Here is a 19,128-nt window from a genome sequence, read left to right as displayed (position 1 = left end):
CTCAAAACATATCCATGGCAAATTCCAGAAATATAAATAACATCGACTATAATTCCAGTGACAACGAGATCATGCCTTCTCCCAGATGCCATAATACATGATAACACTTGTATTACTCGTAATGAGAATATATAATTAAATTATCAGGTAGGGCTCCCTTTCTGCCATTCTCTTAATAGAATAGTAAACTATGAGTTATTTGGAGGCATTCGTAAGAGACTTTATAAGAGTTAGAAGCTGGGGTTCAGGCAGTGTGATCAAGAGGCCATCTGTAAAATGAAAATCTTCTCTGGAGAGAACCAATTTATCGCCTGTTTAAGCTGGAGTTCTCCTGGTCTCACTGGTGTTCACCTAATGCTTGGAAAATAGGCTTATTCTAGCTATAGGAGATTAGGGATAAAAGAGTTTTTAAAAAGAGAAAAATTATAATTTAGAGATACCGTACTGTGTGAGCTTAATTGAGAGGGCATCTGGCTACATTGTTGCTGAGAAAAATAGATCCCATGACCTGCCTTTGTTGAAAAGGTGACATCTGGGTTCATTAAAGGTGTGCAATAGATTTTGATAAAAGCTATTTTTCTAAGTCATTAAATTGGTTTTTAGGAACTTTACACTCTCCTTCATTTGAACAATTATTAAACTATAAAATAGAATTGCACAATTGCTAAAACCGTAATCTGAAATTTTACAGCCAGCTATAAAATGCTGTATTATTAAACTATACTGAAGATGCTCAAGCCCATTACAACTTTTAAAATGAATTATAAAACCCTTTACTGCTGATAAAATAATCTTAAATTACAGTATTATGTATTCTAACAATATGTTGAACCAGTTTGCTACAATGCAAACATGCCAATCACAAAGAAATCATTTTTTGAATTAAGTTTGCAGAAGCTGGCAATCTGATAACAGCTGCTTCAGCAAGGCAGCCCAGCACCTGATGTCGGCAGGCTTGGGGGGGACAGCTTGTCTTCCATGGGAGCTGCCTTTTGCCAAGTTCCTGCAACCACAGAACTAAGAGTCAGCTTCCTGTGTTAAAGTCTGCACAAGGGACACTTAGTAGGGCCCCGGGGATTAAGAAAAGGCTTGCATGAACAGCGCTGTTTTCCCTTAACGTCTCTCCATGCGTGAGATTTTGTAAATGCAAAATGCTTAGTTATGGAGTAGCTGCCACTTACATATATGATAGCTATGATGTAGGGTGCCACACATACGTACCTATCATGAGGCCTGGCCCCCAAGATTAAATTCCTATTTTTTTTGTACCAGTTATATATGCCCTGCATGCGTCCATTTCCAATCGAGTTGAATACACAATTGAAAATGTAGTTGAGCATGCTGGCTTGTATGGCAGCCTTAACAGGGTGATACCCAATTTTGAGCTCTGAATTCAAGCACTTCCTTGGCTGAAGGGCTTTGAAAATGCTCTATGAGCAGTTATTATAAAAGGTGTTTTTACAACAGCCTCTTTCCTCCCAAGGCTGTTGTGGGTGGATTCTGGGATGCAGCTTCCCTCTAAGCTCCTCTGCTGGCACTTGGAGCCAAGAAGATGAAGCCCAAGGAGGTCACTGGTAGCCTGCCCATGCTGGGAGCATCAGGTTCACCACACAGGGCCTGGGACCACTTGGCAGCCTGGTCCAGAGCTCTGTGATGAAGCTTCCAGGAAGGCCCAGAAGGATGTAGTCTGGGTGAGGGGCTCTGCAGCTTAACACTTCTGTGAAGGGAAGATCCCCCAAGAGCTCATTCCTCCTAGAGTGGGGAAATAAACTCAGCCAGAGCAGGAGACCATTATGCAGGGAAAATGCTGGGTATAGCCAAGGTTAGATATAGCCAAGGTTTGGATTTTGTCTATGTGACAAAAGCAACAGCGGGTGCTAGAAAACAGTCTGTATCACACAGAGAAGATGAAAATGTCACAAAGACCATAAACCAAACACCACAAATAACACGCAGCCAGCCCCAAGACCATTCTCTTAGATAAAAGGCCCAGGCAATGGTATCCACGTTGCTACAGTCATTTAGATTCTATGCCTGTGCTATGGGCTCAGCGTTGACATGTCTGGTGCTAGTTTTCTAATCCCATTCAATCCCACCCCTCTTAAAGCTCCTCAGTCCTCAAAGCCATGTGTGGGAAGCCTGACCACGGTTTGGCCCAACACTTCCATCCACTATGGTCGTTGGGCAAAAGTCTCCTTTGAGATCTTCTCTGCAGGGTAATCATCCAGCACGCTGGATGCGTAAAAACACCAGAAGGTGATGGTGTGAGGATGAGACACCAGAGGTCTCTCTCTCCTCCCTGTGAGGATACAGTAGGAAGGCGGCCATCTGCAACCTGGAAGAGAGCCCTCACTGGGAACCCAATCTGCCCACACCTTGACCTTGAACTTTCCAGCCTCCAGAGCTATGAGAAATAAATTTCTGTTGCTTAAGCCACCCAGGCTACAGTATTTTGTTATGACAGCCCAAATGGACTAAGACAAGTAGTAACCACAGCTTCCTTTCCTTGTCCCTGCCTGCACTACCTAGGAAAGATTTGGTCCAGTGCACCAGTTTACACTTATATCTCCCTATGCTCCTTGCTACATGAGGATTCTCAAAAGCCCCCACTTTCCTTGTTAGTATAAAGGAAAAGGGGGTCTCTGACGCACCCTTCGCTTCAGGCAGTGATGGTCAAGCAGGTGCGCTTCTGCCCCCTGGAGACATTTGGCAATGTTGAAAGGACATTTTTGGCTGTCAGAGTTGAGGAAAGGTGCTACTGGCATCTTCTGGACGGTAGAGGCCAGGGATGCTGCTAAATACCCTACAATGCACAGGACAGCCCCCTGTAACAATTACGCAGACCAAAATGTCAATAGTGCCAATGTCGAGGAAGCCTGGCCTGGGAGAACCATTCAACTCACAGCCAAGAGGTTACTGAACAATCCTCACTGAAATCAACAGGGTTGGCATAGGGGGGTGTGCAACCCACCCTCAGCAGAGAATACCAGGGGAAGCAAGTGACTTCTCATGAAGAAGCATCTATCTCCAAACTCCATTTCAAAACCCCTGCTCTAACAAGACCTCATCCTTTGTCTTATCCATAACAAGTTCCACTCCACACACCGGAGCTCCACAGGCCACAAAGACCAGAAAGCCTGCTGGAAAAAAAGGCCCCATAAAGCAATGCCTCCTGAGTCCCACAACCCAACCTGATCCTTCAGGGCACTTCTCTGACACTGAAGGTGGGACGAAGGGGAACAGTGATATCCAATTGCTGGGCCGAAAGCCCCTTGAAACTTACAACTAATAAAAACTTACATAGTACCATTTTTGAGCTGGGCGCCATTCTGAGCATGCTTTACACTCACAAACACATTTAATCCGCAGACACCCCAGGAAGCTCTTCTACTGTCATCTCCATGTTAAAGATGAGGAAATTGAGGCAGAAAAGATAAGTAATTTGCCCAAAGTTTAATGGCTACTAAGTGGTGGAGTGCAAAGTTTCAACTCCAGCTTCCTTATGAGAAGTTTCACAGTGCTACAAATTGGGTGCAGTGTATACTGCCTGGGTGATGGGTGCACCAAAAATCTCACAAATCACCACTAAAGAACTTACTCATGTAACCAAATATGACCTGTTCCCCAAAAACCTATGGAAGTAAAAAATTTAAAAAATAATAGAAGAAGTTTCAAGTGCATCTCTAGAATTAACATTATATTTTAAAACAACCAACTCTGATGAGGCGTTGTTGTATAATTAAAAATTTGACTGGCTTTTGTCCTTGGTTCCTGAGAGATAACCTCTAAATCCTTGGAATTTCTTGAGTGCCTGTTATTCATGAGTTCTTTGGATCACACCTGAGTGTCCGAGTAATGGGATGACTCAGGATTAGGTCAGGTTACCACAAAGACCAACCATGGGTCACAGGGTTGGGACTTTGAGCCACAGTAGGTCAGCCTGACTTCCTGATCCCCATGGTGTGGGGAGGAGGGCTGAAGACTGCCAGTCATGTGGTCAGTGATTCAATCAATAGTGCCTACTTAATAAAACTCTAACAAAAACTTTGGAGACTGAGCTCCTTGAGCTTCCTGGGCAGCAAATACATTAATGTGGCAAGGGGGTGACATGCCCTAATTCCACGGGGAGAAGGCAGAGAAGCTCTCCACTGGAGAACCCTACCCCAGACCTTGCCCTAGGCTATCTCTTTGTCTAGCTGGTTCTGATCTGTTCCCTGATAATAAAGTTGTAATCTTAGGTCTTGTAGCACTTGCCTGATTTCTGTGAATCATTCTAGTGAAATGAACTTGAGGGGGTCATGGGAACCCCTGGATTTGTAACTAGTTGGTCAGAAGTGCAGGTGGCCTAGGAACCCCGAAGTGTGGCTGGCATCTGAAGCAAGGGCCATCTTGTTGGGGACCGCGCCCGTAACCTGTGGAGTCTGACACTAACCCTGAGCGGTTAGCTCAGAATTGAGTTGTACTGCGGTCTACCAGTTGGTGTCAGAATAGGCATCATTACTTTTCCTTATACTCATTTATGAACAAATCTGACCCTTCGGTCTGCCAGATGTTCAACAAGAATTTAGGGACTGATTGAATCTATAGCGATGAAAAATGTTACCCAGAAACACAATGTTTAAAGTGCTCTGGTTTCGGTAATACAGTGTAGCCATTTATAATGGGGGCAGGGAGGAGCGCTGCTTTGCCCTTGCTCCTCTCCTGATCAAGTATCTCTGTGCCTCGGATCTCTTGTCTGAAAAATGGGAATGATAACAGTACTGACCTTCTGAGGTTACTGTGAGGATTACTCAGGGGGAGGCACTGCGTATGCATTTGTTTTATTAATGCCTGGCCATAAAAAGCTGGGGTGACCTAAGTTATCAAAGCAAATTGTTCTGGGATCTGTCATAGAATTAGATGGTTTATAATGTTTTCCAAAGTGGGGCTTGGGGACTACTGGTGGTACACGACATCATTTTAGGTAGCATGCAAACTTTTTTATGGTTTTAATTTTAATATTTATATGTTGATTTTAATATAGAGAAAGCACATTGAACTCATGCTTTCACATGTTAGTAACAGCTTCAGATGAGTCTCAAAGGCAGTAGTGTGCATATGAATAAGTATAGCTCATAATTGAATTTAAAGATAAAGATGAAGTAAATAATAGGATCAGTGGAGTACAGATATGGCAAAGACTGCAAAGTCCTGGGCTTTGAGGCTAAGAGGCAAGACTAGTTCTCAAATACCATCTTTTCTGCAACCAAGAATGTTTCCTGTTAACAACCGCATCACCTCTTCCTAATGTCAGCATTGGTTGGTTAAAGAGATGTGGCAGGGACCCTGGCAGCCAGTTCCACTCTGGGTACCAGGCTGGACCAAGATCTGACCAAAGTGGCAGCTCCAGGAAGCAGATTAGTCAGATGAAGCTCCCAGGAGATGCGCAGAGAGATGGAATTTGGATCAGTTCAAATCCCTCAAGACCTAGTCCTTTTATTGCCTTTGGTTTCCCTTCCTCCTTGGCCTGGTGTCCAAAGAACATTCTCCTCCTTCCCCTCCTCCCTGGGACTTTCTACCAAGACCACATCTTAGAATTGGCAGGAAATCATTCATCTCAAACCCTCCCTTTTTTTTTTTTTTTTTTTTTTTTTTTTTTTTTTTTTTTTTTTTTTTTTTTTTTTTTGAGATGGAGTTTTGCTTTTGCTGCCCAGGCTAGAGTGCAAGAGTGTAATGTTGCGATCTTGGTTCACCACAACCTCCACCTCCCGGGTTCAAGCAATTCTCCTGCCTCAGCCTCCTGAGTAGCTGGGATTACAGGCATGTGCCACCACGCTGGCTAATTTTGTATTTTTAGTAGAGATGGGGTTTCTCCACGTTGGTCAGGCAGGTCTCAAACTCCAGACCTCAGGTGATCTGCTGCCTTGGCTTCCCAAAGTGCTGGGACTACAGGTGTGAGACACCGCACCCAGCCTCAAACCCTTCTTCTTAATTAAGAAGGCACTATTAATACAATCTAAAGAGCTCCATCTTTCTTCCTCTGTGGCCCTCCTGCTCCTGACAGCAGCTCTTCCTTTCTGGCCCCAGCCTCCTGTGTCAACATATCTAATGCATCTCACCAACCATGCCAATAGTGGAGGCCACTTCCCCCAGTGCCAAGGGTCAGCCCGTTGTTGTGCCTGGCTCTTTGCATACTTGCACTGTTCTTTATCCCTCACAAAAAACCAAGAGCTCAGTGGTGTTTTAGAGCAGAGATTCAGGGTAAAAACCAAGCAATAGTCACGGAGCCACAGGAGGCTAACCAGGATTCTCATTCAGGTCCAACTAACTCCAAAGCTCAAGCTTTTCCCGGAAAACCAACTCTTAGACTGTCAACCATGGGTGAAAAGGCAAGTGTGGAAGAACTGCTCTCAGGGTTACTTCACCCTACTTGGAGGGGTGGGGTAAGGAGAGGGTGTGAACCCCCTTCCCGGAGCCAGGAGTCTGGTGTGGAAATAAGCACCTCTCTTTCCTCGCGTCCATCTTCCCAGGCTTCCTCTCCTCCCAGTCTATCATCCTGTGCAAAATCCCAGCACCCTGGACTGGCTCTCAAGCGCCTCTTCTCTGGTGGAAGATTAACAGGCCGCCAAAGCACCCCATTGCTCTGCTAGCATAAATTGCAAGAAAAACATTTAGAATATTGATTAAGTGCTCCGTGCTAGAAGATTGAAATTTACCTCCTGTATTTCCAGGATTAGCTGACATAATGGGGTCAGTCTGCTGGCACAAATGATTTACAGAACACCCATTGGCAGCTTTCCTTTTAAAACTCGACACTTAAATTTTCACTTGGTCACAGCCAGTGGAGTCCTGGGTATTTGGTAGGCTTGGATAATCGCCTTCCCACCGCATCTAGACTTTGGAGGTTTGCCCCCACAAAGAACAGTTTCGAAATCATTTCTGGTCTGGTCTGGCCCCATCTGGAACAAATGGACTTTGGATCTGAGGAGGTACTGGGGCCATGGGGAGAGGGTGGAAGGGATCATCTAAATATAGATTATTTTCAATATTCAAATGCAGAAGATGTAGGAGTTTAACAGATTAGGTCTGCCCTCCATCCCTCCTGCCACTCTGCAAACATTAGGCTGCATCCTACAAGTACCTGTTTTCTAAGCTTGACACAACTCTGTGGAGAGAAGGAAATGTACTGAGGCTTTGCTGGGAGGCTGGGAAGGTGTGGACCTAGGCTGAAATCCAGTGAATGTGGCAGGTTCTCTGCTCCAGGCAGATACCCACCCCAAGGCCTCTGCCCCCACCCCGCACATAAAGGGGCCCACAGTGTCTCTACTGTGAACCCCTTAGGGCTAGCATGGTCTGATGGCCAGAGAAGACCAGGCAGCTGCTGGTGGAGTGGTGCGGGGACAGGACAGCTGCCCTCTGCATGGTTGATTTTAACAGGAAGCATGCTTTCGAAGATTATCCACATGGACCGTTCATCTCTTTCATGACTAGGCAAGCTGCTTTGTGGTTTCTTTCTAGAACGCTGTTTTAAAAGTCCCACCAGGATGAGATCTGTCACGCTGGTCCTCCATGTCTCACCCACAGATGTGTTTTATGTGACTTACAAAAGAAATCTCTAACTTTGAATGTGGCTTGTGCTGTTTACTGGAGCCCCTGCCAACTCCCCACAGCTATCCTCACCTACCCTGCTCACCCTGGGGCTGAGCGTGTGCCCCATGGTCTGTCACAGCATTTCCAGGAGACACGGGGCTGAAGGGCAGCAGAGGCAGTGAAACCTTCTCAGGGGGACTGAGTCCCAAGGCTGTAGCTCCCAATCCTTGTTACTCTATTTGACCACAGAAATCAGAGGTCAACAAACACCACGTTAAGACGTCTTCACTGTAAGCCACCAGAGTTAAGAAGTGTACAGTGATGCAAAATAGAGAATTTTTCTAACGTTCCAAAGATATTTACTTTAAATAAGTAACACACACACACAGTCCATTTGGTTTAAATATCCTGAGCTTTTTCCAGCTACCAGACCACTCCAGTGCATGGAAGATGAAGTAATTGATAGGATTATTAATGTTTCTTTGTTTTCCATATGACCATTTCGTACAAGTCGAAGGAATAGGCCAACAATAGCACAGCCTGTGCCATGCTTGTCACTAATATGACTGCCAATTAATCCTGACATGGGAGCTTGGCGGGTAACCCAAAACCCGGTATTTTATCACCTCAGGGGGTTAGCACTTGGACATTTCTGTAACATTTTATACTAATCAATCAACTTTCCTTTTTTAAAGCAAAGCCTTTCATAGGAACCATGGCTGCGTCCTATATTCACCACATCCATAGCCACCTAGTTCCCCAAACAGAACTGCGTTTGGTTTGTTGATAATTACACTTCGGAGCAGACTTTGGAAAATGTTTATTCGTGTTTCTTCCCTTCCAAGGGGGAAATCTATCTCAAATGTTAAGACTGAAACTCAAGTCCCCAAGAGTTTTCTCATATTATTGTATATTTTAAAATATTACAAGAGGGCGCTTCTCAAGGGAAGTGAACTTTAGAGCTGCCAAAGATAGTTGACTTTCTCTGAATCTGTTACCAATGGATCCCAAGCTGGTTAAAGTCAGTTCTATTCTGAGTCATGACACATGTGGCTGGGACAAACACCATTCTAAGATATTTCTAGGACCCCCTCCCTCCTCCCCGGCAAATGATAATTCATCTGGAGACAGCCATGCAGGCAGAGGAGGGTCAGATGGGGAGAATGAGTCTCCTGGGAGCCCTCCGTCCAGGCAAGAATCCTAAATCAGCTGGAGGGACCATGTTCTCGGGATGAAGGCCCTTCACTCATCACTCTCTCTTCCCCCCGATCCTCTAGCCCCAGATGATCCTTTCAACCATTCTTCATAGAGGTCACCCTAGAAAATCAGCAAGCTGCAAAATGTTACTGGCAAACTGTCAGTCCTTCCCCTATGTTGTCTCCTGGAATTGAGGCATGAAGAAAGAAACCCAGTCTGAAGTCGGAGCTTTGCCTCTGTCCCCCTTATTTGCATCAGTGAACCTCAGGAGGAACAAGGACATGCAGCTCTCTCAAAACCAGCTTCTCCTTTTTTATTCTTTCCTTCTTTCTCACTGTCTATTCTTCATCCAGAGAAAGAATCCCAGTTGTCCAAGGGTCATGGAACAAGGCAAAAGTGCCCTGGCCTCAAAGTTAGAAATCTTAGTCTGCTAGAGAATTACTGTGTGATTCTGGATATGTCACAAGCCTCTCCCTGGCTCAGTTGCTCCATTTGTAAAAGGCAAGGATGTCTGCCACACCTGACTCATGGGACTGCTGTGAGGAGTGCAGAGGGCAAAGCACACAGAAGGTTTTGAAAAATAAAATGAACTACACACCTGTTAGTGTAACTTCCCACCAATGTTCCCTAGCACACACCCAACACCCTGCGCCCAAGGAAGCACAGCACCACCTTCCATCTGTTGTAAAGGAACCAAGTGGCCACTGACTTGGGATCAGACACCAAATTGCATGTGACATTCATAAAGCACCATTCTGGAACGTTTACTCTGCTCCATGTAATCCTCTCAACTCCAGCAGCTAAGCCATATATGCGCTTTGTGGATGAGGAAGCTGAGGCTTAGAGAGGTTAGCATGCTTGCAGAGGCCACCATACTGGTGAGGATAAGAGCAGGGTCTGAAATGGGCTTGGCTGCCTCCCCTCCCCTTATCCCTTATTCCCTGCCTCATTTGTGCAAAAAGGGGCTCATGCAGATTGTCATCTTAGGAGTCAAAGTGAGGTTCCATGGAACCCTAAGAGCTCCCTGGGGGTGAACTGCTGTTTAGCTCCAGGATATGTGGAGACTGCACATATCACAGGGAAGAGAGGTGTGGCTAGAGCCACCCTTTGTTCCTCGACAGCCCCACGCCTTCATGTCCCCCTCTGCCAAGGACTTAAACAGCAGCCTAGAGATAAACGTCATGCTTTACTTTTTGTATTCTGTTTTTGTTTTGAGACAGAGTCTTGCTCTGTCACCCAGGCTAGAGTGCAGTGGCGCAATCACGGCTCACTGCAACCTCCGCCTCCAGGGTTCAAGGGATTCTCTTGCCTCAGCCTCCCAAGTAGCTGGGATTATAGGCGTGCACCACCACGCCCAGCTAATTTTTGTATTTTTAGTAGAGACAGGATTTTACCATGTTGGCCAGGTGGTCACAAACTCCTACATTTTATTTTTGTCCTTCTGTCTAGAAAGCAGAGTTCCTATCACTAACAGGAAAGGAAAGGCATGGTTTCTGGGGAATAGAGCTCCTGTGTTCCCTGATGTTGCCAGGACAACCCTGAGGCAGTACAGATCCTCCTTGCAGGGAAAGGTGTTTGGACAGATCTGTGTTGGGGGCAAAGCCTTGGCTGTCTATGTGGCCAAGCCACATACTGCACTGTACCAGGGGGAGCCCAAGTCAGAAGCTAGGATTTGGGCAGGGGGCGCAGGGAGGACAGGGGGTGGTGTGGAAGAGAACACCTCCTGTGGCTGACAGACCCCTCTCCTCTCATGGGGGAAACTCCAATTTCGTGGATTTTCCAATGATGACTATTCTGAGATATCGCCTATTAACTTCCAAAAATGTTGACTAGTTGCATCTTGCCCAGTATTCTAAGTTTACTGACAAGGCAACTTTTGTTTTTGAATGCCCATCTCCACAAAGTTTCTAAAACAGAGAAGGGACTTAATAAACAGGCTGAACACTGAACGCTGCCTCTGCAGTCACCCTGAGACGTGTGCAGAAAAGAAGCTGGTTTTGCTGCAGCCAGAACTTGCCTTTTCTTTCCAGAAACCACCAGTGGCTTCCTGTGATCACCTTATGATAATAGGATCCTGCCCCTCACCTGACCACTTGTCTTTACTGACACCAGAATCTGAATGGGCACAAGAAGCTTGGAAGGCTGACCTAGGAGGAAGCAGGGTGCAGAGTACCGGCGGGAGATGGAACAGAGACCCTGTTCCCTGCCTGGCTCTAGGCCTGCTTTCAACTCGCTGGAGGACTCCGAACACATCATTTCCCTGCTCTGAAACTCAGGGCCTCGCTGCAGGATGGAGCAGTTCCATGCCACAGTATTTCCCAGAGCTCCTCCTGGCTCTGGCTTTCTCTGCACAGTGCTTTGGAGAGAGTAAATGCCCGGGAAATTCTTGAGAAGTATGAAGCACATCTGGTTGATCTTGGGCTGTGCCATTTCCTTATCGGCCTCTCCTTAGTGTTTTGTGTGCATGTCTCTGAAGACTATGTGTCTAGAGTGGAGAACTAGAAGGACAAAGGACAGAGACACGAGCTCAGATGAATGGCGTGGAGGACATCCAAGATGAAGAAGGGTCTCGAGATACCAAGCAAATCAAAACAGGTTTCTGAAACTTTCTAGGGAATGAAGTGGGTTGTGGGTCAAGCTGGTATTTGGCGAAAGAAGTCATCTTGTGAGAATTCTAGTGAGGCTGACCCTTGATGGGGGCCGGGGGCCTAGATGTGCTCCAGTGATAAGCATGAGGTGACAGCACAGTGCTTGGCACATAGGCCACCAAACATCCCCTTCTCCAGCACAGCGGGAGGCAGAAGTCATCATGTGGTCACCATTACCCTCAAAATACAGGAAAAATCATGGAAAGAACGAGGCTCCTGGGTTCCCAGTGCTGACTCTGTGACCATTAGCTCTGCAGACTTGAGTGAGGGTGATCCTTCTCTGAGCCCCCGTGTCCTCAAACAAAAGAAGCTACAATACTATAGTGATAGCACCTCTCCTGCAGGCATCAGGAGGATAACACCCAAAGGGGTAAAGAATGTGAGGGTACCGCTGGGCGCGGTGGCACATGCCTGTAATCCCAGCACTTTGGGAGTCTAAGGCGGGCGGATCACAAGGTCAGGAGGTCGAGACCATCCTGGCTAACATGGTGAAACCCCATCTCTACTAAAAAATACAAAAAATTAGGCCGGCGTGGTGGCGGGCGCCTATAGTCCCAGCTACGCGGGAGGCTGAGGCAGGAGAATGGCGTGAACCCAGGAGGCGGAGCTTGCAGTGAGCCGAGATTGTGCCACTGCACTCTAGCCCGGGTGACACAGTGAGACTCTGTCTCAAAAAAAAAAAAAAAAAGAATGTGAAGGTACCCTGTGAACATACAAATAAGAAATGTCTTGCCAAATAGCTGAGTACTCATTATTATGAAAAAAAGGCAGGATAAAGACTCTGCTTTTGACTGAAGACAGGAAATTGCCACTTCTATCTTGCTGTGGTTCTGCCCTCGCAGACCTGGATTAACCCCAAAGAATGTTCTTGACCGTTCTCACTGGACTGTATCCACATGCGGGGGTTTGCAGGGCAGCTTGTGCCTCCTCACGGCTCCTCCTACTGCCAAAGAGCACTTCCTTTTGCTTCTGAAGAACCAACCCATCAAGCAGTCTGCATGGGAATTAACCAGCACCACTGTCTCTGGTTTACCTTTTTTTTTTTTTTTTTTTTTTTTTTTAATTATACTTTAGGGTTTTAGGGTACATGTGCACAATGTGCAGGTTTGTTACATATGTATCCATGTGCCATGTTGATTTCCTGCACCCATTAACTCGTCATTTAGCATTAGGTGTATCTCCTAATGCTGTCCCTCCCCCCTCCTCAGGGATCTAGAACTAGAAATACCATTTGACCCAGCCATCCCGTTACTGGGTATATACCCAAAGGACTATAAATCATGCTGCTATAAAGACACATGCACACGTATGTTTATTGCGGCACTATTCACAATAGCAAAGAGTTGGAACCAACCCAAATGTCCAACAACGATAGACTGGATTAAGAAAATGTGGCACATATACACCATGGAATACTATGCAGCCATAAAAAATGATGAGTTCGTGTCCTTTGTAGGGACATGGATGAAACTGGAAAACATCATTCTCAGTAAACTATCACAAGGACAAAATCTGGTTTACCTTTAGAGACAGTTAAATACTCTGTGCCATGTGATGATGACAAAGTCAAGAGCTGCTTTCCTTTTATTATGCTGCTGCTTTGCAGAGAACACGGAATCAGCATAATAAATATGTAACCAAGCCAACTTGACAACCCCACGCACAAAAAACTTCAGAGATGCATCTCCCCAGAGCCGTCATTTTATAGGTAAAGAAAGTAGGGCCAGAAACAAGCCACACTCCCAAATAAATGACAGAGTCAGTTACATAGTCTGACTTTCTCTGCACTATATGACACGTCACAATCTTCACTGGTTGTGTTTAAAATGCAGTTTTGAGACTCAAACCCGAGCAGCATTCGTCATCTATCTCTGCATACATTTCGGAAAATGAGTCTGCCCGTGTTTCCCCTCCCACACCAGGAAGGGAGCCCCAAAAAGGAATCTGGACGCAGTTCTCACCTGTAAATTTGCACACGGTGGCAAAACATGAGCGGGAATTTCATTCTCAGACCCTGCTGGCCCCAGGGGCTTGTTCTTAACCCGGAGGGCAGTGGTGGTAGTGGCAGTGGTGGTCTGTACTGGGAGGGCTGGCTGCCACACGGTCACATCGGAGCCATTGCCAAAGGCTTGAATTGCATTTTCTGCAATAAAACAGGAGGAAATCCAATTTCAAAGTCAAGCAGCAAATGTAACAGACAGGATATACACAGCCAGAGAGGCACACTAGAAATTCTGATTATAGCATTGGACTTCTCTGAACAAAACGCATCCATCCATTTGCCCTATACATGCTGAGAGTCAGTCTTTGGGGTCAGGTGCTCAAAAATCAATTCAGTCATTAAACCCTGAGCTGGACACTTAGCTATGCTCAGAATGCAACAAATATTTATTTTCTTCCTGTTTATGTTGCAGGTGCTGAGCAAGATCCTTGCCCTGAAATATCCATCAGTCAAGCCCTTTGAAACCCAGCCTCAGTACTGTTCCTTGGGATCATAACTGTCCCATTTTCCCAGATAATTCTTGTGCTCTGTCAATATTCTATATTAAAAGGAAACTAATTAGTGCTTTTTTTAAAAAAGTCCTAATCATGAGACTGAGGCAATTCAATGGCATTCCCATTAATATGGCCGGCAAAATGGAACCAGTTTCTTAAAAAAATAATCTACCCTATCTAGTGAAAATTTAAGTAAGATTATTTTTTCTCTTTGTGCTCCAGTCTTCCAAACAAAATCTGCATAATTAGGTAGGAGCAGCCCTGCTTAAATGAAAAGTTTAAAATGTAAAACTTCAAAAGCTTATTACAATTTCATAGGATTAGATTGTTTTTATGGCAAGAGTAAATTGGTTGTGTGTTGTTTCCCTCCCCAAAATGAATAAAAAACAGTTTCTAATCAGGTCTTCGGGGATTTGGCCTGGATTTAGGATTTTTTTTTTTTTATTTCATATTCATTGTATAAAAAAACCAAACTCCTCCATTTGGGACCTGAATGTGCAAATTGTTAATATATGACTCTTAGTTGGCATTTTTCTATATTCAAGACAGAATAATTTAAGCCTAATCTTCCTCTTAGAAGTGACATTTTGTTCTAAAATTGTTATCCTTTAAGTTCAGTAAATTGGAAGCTTGTTTTCTGCACCTTTACATTTTTGGGGGCTGTAAGAAACAGCTTCAAATTAATATAAATGCTTTTTATGCTCCCAGCTATGTTCCATGGCTTAACTGGTGAGTGTGAGGCAGAGAAAGAGGCAAACAGGGACCAGTTCCCTTAAATGCCCAGAAGAACCACCACTGCTACCCTTGCTTTTGCTTAAAACATGTAGATTCAAGAGACTCACAGTTTCTTGCAACTACCTGTGCTTTTCCCAGTGTGTTTGCCTTGCCACAGCAGCGGTTCAGTTGTTCACTTGCTCATTCATTCATTCATTTAAATGTTAATAGAATATCTACTAAGTGCCAGGCACTGAACTATGCATGGGGCACACAGTAGTGAACAACAACAGCAACAAAAGATAAAAGTCCACGCCCTCGTGGAGGTCACATTCTGGTTGTGCAGGCAAATAAGTGAAATATATAATACATTAGGCAGTGAGAAATGCTTGGAGAAAATGAAGCAAGGGAGTGCCAGAGGCATTGAGTGGGGAGAGGGAGTTGCTACTTAAACGGATCCAGGAAGGCCTCCTGATGAAGGTGCCATCTGAATAAAGACCTGAGTGAAGGCTACTGATATCTAGCCTCACCTCCATCCCATTTGTCTCTTCCCCCTGCATCTGTCATGCACATGGCTTAAAAACAACTGTTTCCTCCCCGAAACTAGAAATAAACAATTGGCTAGAGTTGTGTTCGTGATACGAGAATTTGGGAGAGGTTTGGCTTAATCTGAAGGGAGCAGAATTAAGTTTCTACATTTGGGCTAGAATCTACAAGTTGCGATTCCTTCTAGTTGCAAGAGATTGAACTGATGGCCCTGCGTCTTTGGGGCTCTGTGCCCCGTCTAGTCACAGTGGAAATGGGATGACTGTGAAAAATTCTGGCTGGCTTTGGCCCCTGATGCAGACAAAATGCATTTATTTTTATTGAAAAGTCATTAGCAATGAGACACCAGACTATTCTCTCCTTCACCAAAAAGGTTATAAAGCAGGAACAACTTTAATTTCCCTGTGAGGGAGAAGTTTTCCAGCCAGTGTGAGCAAAATCTTTTCTTGCACTGACCTCCACTGTCATTGCTTTATCTTCGTTAAAACTTGCATTCTGCCAGAAGACTGCAGGATGTGAAAAAGAGGAAATATGCATACATACATACATACACACACACACACACACACACACACACATATTTTCAGTCGAGACCAAATAAAAGGTCCAAGCTGTGATTCCTTGGTATGCCTCAATGTCGTAGTGAAGGTCTCCTTACTGGACACTACTTTTGTGGGTGTGAATTTCACTTAAGAATCCAAAAGCTTGTTTTATTTTTAAGAGGCCCAAAGCAATTGACTACAGCCACATTTTTTGAAGTGTCTAGTAAGCAAATGACTTCGACTTTTCCTATCAACAAAGTAAATGATGAGGAAGTTTTAGAGTAACACTCAAAAGCTTTTGTGTGTGTGTGTGTGTGCATAGTAAACTATTAGCTACCAACCAAGCATCATGGAGAAATTGTCACTTGAAGACAGGGCTCTCAGAGGGGTGGGTGGCTGAGCCTTGCTTCCTAGAAACTTAGTCCACCCCTCCCACCAGGAAGTCGGACTGACCTGGTTCCTGAAGTTCAGGTCTATGTTCTCATCCAACAAGCTCTTCAACATCGGGGTGAACAAAGCTCTTAGGACACAGGGGGCCGCAAAACGATTTGCACTTTGGATCCTAACTCTGGCACGCGAGGCCTATGTGAATTACCAGGCTTTACTCAGCTGTATGGCCGGATAAAACCACCTACGTCTATGAGGACTCTTGTGTAGATTACAATAAATGAGAATGTATATTTTACACTCGCTATACAGTGAATTTGAACACGTGGAAGATAATCAATAAATAGCGGCTGCCACAGAGTGGGCTGAAATTTTCAGGTATCTCAGCTGGAGTGTCATCTAGGGTGTGCACATCTGGGTAGATATATATGAATCCTGGCACTGTGCTTTGAGAGCTTGATGAATGCCCATTGTTCACATCTGTCCATTTCTCTCTATCCTTGTCCCTTTGGGAAACATGTTTCCAAACTGCCTAAAGGACACTGCAATAAGAACAGATTCTGCTTTCAAGCAGGAGCCCCCTCCCGCCTCCGCAGTGCTTATCTCGCCTCCAGAGATAACGGGCATCCCGAGCCTCCTGCCTGTATCGCCAGTTTATCCCACTCAAGAATTGTTGCTTCTCCTCTGAGCCAGCCCTGAGCATCCAAGGGGCTATTGATGTTAACATTCTAATTTTTCTCAGAGAGTCCTTGGAGGCCTATCCCCATCTAATTTGTCTGAGCTTCTCACATTGTATATTCCGCCCAGGTTTCAAGAACCTTTGGAACAGACTCTCCGCAGGCTGCCAAGATCAAAATTTGATCTGCGGGTAGAAGCGTTCTTTTCCCACATAATGTACCCTCAGTTATTTGAATCTCTTGCTCTCTCAGGCCTTTGGATTCACAGTCTTAGCAGCACCCAGTTCATCACTTGCTGGGTTCCCTGCTGCATTACATTGGGTGGCCCACAAAAGGAGTTGGATTTACTATCAGTGACTAAGCAGAAAGGGAGAAAGACAGACAGAGGGAGGAAGCAGGCGCAGGAAACAAGAGGTACAGGCACAAGGTACAAGAGGTACAGCTGGAGCTCAGAGAAGAAAATGCGTTTGCTCGTTTGTGTCTTATTTTTTACAAACTCACTAAGACACGTATTGTCCTTGAAGAAATTCAAAAATTTCAAGCACTCTTCTAGGTCGTTCCCACTGTTGCTGCAGTCACACCATGGGGCCACACTGAGGCTACTGGAGTCTATGTAGTTGGGGGTCATGACTGTGCCTAAAAGAATAAAAACAAGGCATTTTATTGTTGTACGATGATACTTTTCCATAGCCTAAAAAGAAACCAATATTCCCCTGACGGCGGATGCACCGTGGATAATTACAAACATTGTGTTTGCTGAGTGGGAAATTATGTTAAGCAGTGCATTTTCTCGGCAATTTATCTTGAGCACATAAAATAATTTACACATTTACTTTAAAAATTATAACAGAACTCCTTGAGCTGCACTTAGGGTATTCTTTCATGCACAAGTGGTGTAGATGTCGTGGAGTAGGAAAGAATTAACTTAGAGAACGCATGAGTTGCCAAATCCCTTGCATTTTCTTGAAAATGTCATTAATCTTCATTAATAGATAGAGCTGGGTTTACATATCTTAAACAATTTTGTTTAGGACTTTGAATCTACTTCCCCCAGAAGCAAATGGTTTCTTTAGAGTGACATAGGGAAGCTAGAAGCTTCCTAGCGGTTAGCCCGCACCCTGAATGTATACACATACATATGGGGTCTTCTCAACTGATCTAAATAAAGTCTTCCACGTTGTGAAAGAACTGGAAACAAACAATGGAAATTCTCTAAGCCAACGGCTCCTAGAGTATTGCCTGTGGACTCTCAATGGTGCTCAGAGAAATGCTGGGTGGTCCTTCCTGCCTACATCTTGTCGTGATATTTCTGATGAGTTCTAAACTGGCACAAACACACAAAGCATTTATACTTAATCCAAACCAAATGTCTTCTCCTGGGTGGCTGGCACCAGGCAATGCCCGCTGATGACAAGAAGGCTTTTGTTTTTATATATTTTCTGGATGTAAGAAGTAATAGGTGGTCAGTAGTCCTCAGGGTGTATTTGGATCACAAACAGAAAAATAATTCTGTTCTAAACTTCTCTGAGTCAAGGGCATACTGTCTTTGCCCTATATTCTTTACTGACTTGAACTAAATAATATCGCATTATACCTTGGGATGAACATTTTAACCTACTGCATAGAGGGAACTCCTAACTTTGGTTGAGAAAGGAACAGGCACCCTAAACACTAGGGGAGGAGGTTAAGGCCATTGGATATGCCTGGTGCCACGGTGGGCCCCTGGCATATATGGAAGAAGTAGGAATAAGCCTTGTCCAGAAAGAAATTGGAGAAAGAGATCCAGACCCAACAGAGAAAGACATTTTGGTCTATGCAATGCATTGCTTCTGCCATTGGGCCCTTCATTCATTCATCATCCTTAGGTGTGTAAGGGTTTAAGGGTTTGCCAAGCCTAGGAATAACTTCCCGGAAATGCTGGCAGTACCTGGCCTTGGCCCCTCCTAAAGAGGTTAAGGAGCAGGTACACCTGGGAAAGGCACTGACTGAAGTGTTAACAGGGACTACATCCATCGACATGGAGGAGCTTGGAAAAAAACTGCTTTTCTGTTTGTGAACCAAATACATTCTGTGGATTACTGACCACCTATTACATCTCACGTCTATAACATGTAGACACTGTTAGCAGATGCAGCTAGAGTTGAGTTGGAGATACTCAACAACTACTTTTGTTATTTCTGCAATTCCATAGTTGATACGTAATCCCTAGTAGAGATTAACTTACTCGGGAAAAGGAGAGAGTGAATGCAAGTTTGGAGTATTGGCTTAAGGAAGGTACACTCATTGGCCCAATCAATAAAAATAGAAAATACTTGGGGATCCAGGGAAAGCTATTACCCACAGCAGGGCAGG

At 44.8% G+C, this 19,128-nt stretch overlaps 1 protein-coding gene and 1 long non-coding RNA gene across 7 annotated transcripts in view; one reads left to right on the top strand and one right to left on the bottom strand.

The window, feature by feature from the left end:
- GFRA1 (GDNF family receptor alpha 1) overlaps window positions 1-19,128 on the bottom strand; it is a 216,669-nt gene that overhangs the window by 15,641 nt on the left and 181,900 nt on the right. For all 6 annotated transcript variants that reach the window (XM_063617393.1, XM_055248192.2, XM_063617391.1 and 3 more), the window contains 2 exons: window positions 17,278-17,412; window positions 13,376-13,557 (listed from right to left, as the gene is read on the bottom strand). In XM_063617393.1, coding sequence (XP_063473463.1) covers window positions 13,376-13,557; window positions 17,278-17,412 — 317 coding nt within the window. The remainder of the gene's footprint in view (window positions 1-13,375; window positions 13,558-17,277; window positions 17,413-19,128) is intronic.
- Window positions 1-19,128, top strand: part of LOC134732422 (uncharacterized) — a 164,516-nt gene that overhangs the window by 127,365 nt on the left and 18,023 nt on the right. The window lies entirely within an intron of this gene.

Source organism: Symphalangus syndactylus, chromosome 2 (genome assembly GCF_028878055.3).
Source record: "Symphalangus syndactylus isolate Jambi chromosome 2, NHGRI_mSymSyn1-v2.1_pri, whole genome shotgun sequence".
NCBI lineage: Eukaryota > Metazoa > Chordata > Mammalia > Primates > Hylobatidae > Symphalangus > Symphalangus syndactylus.
Note: the sequence above shows the minus strand (reverse complement) of the source record. Positions and strands in the feature narration are given on the sequence as shown.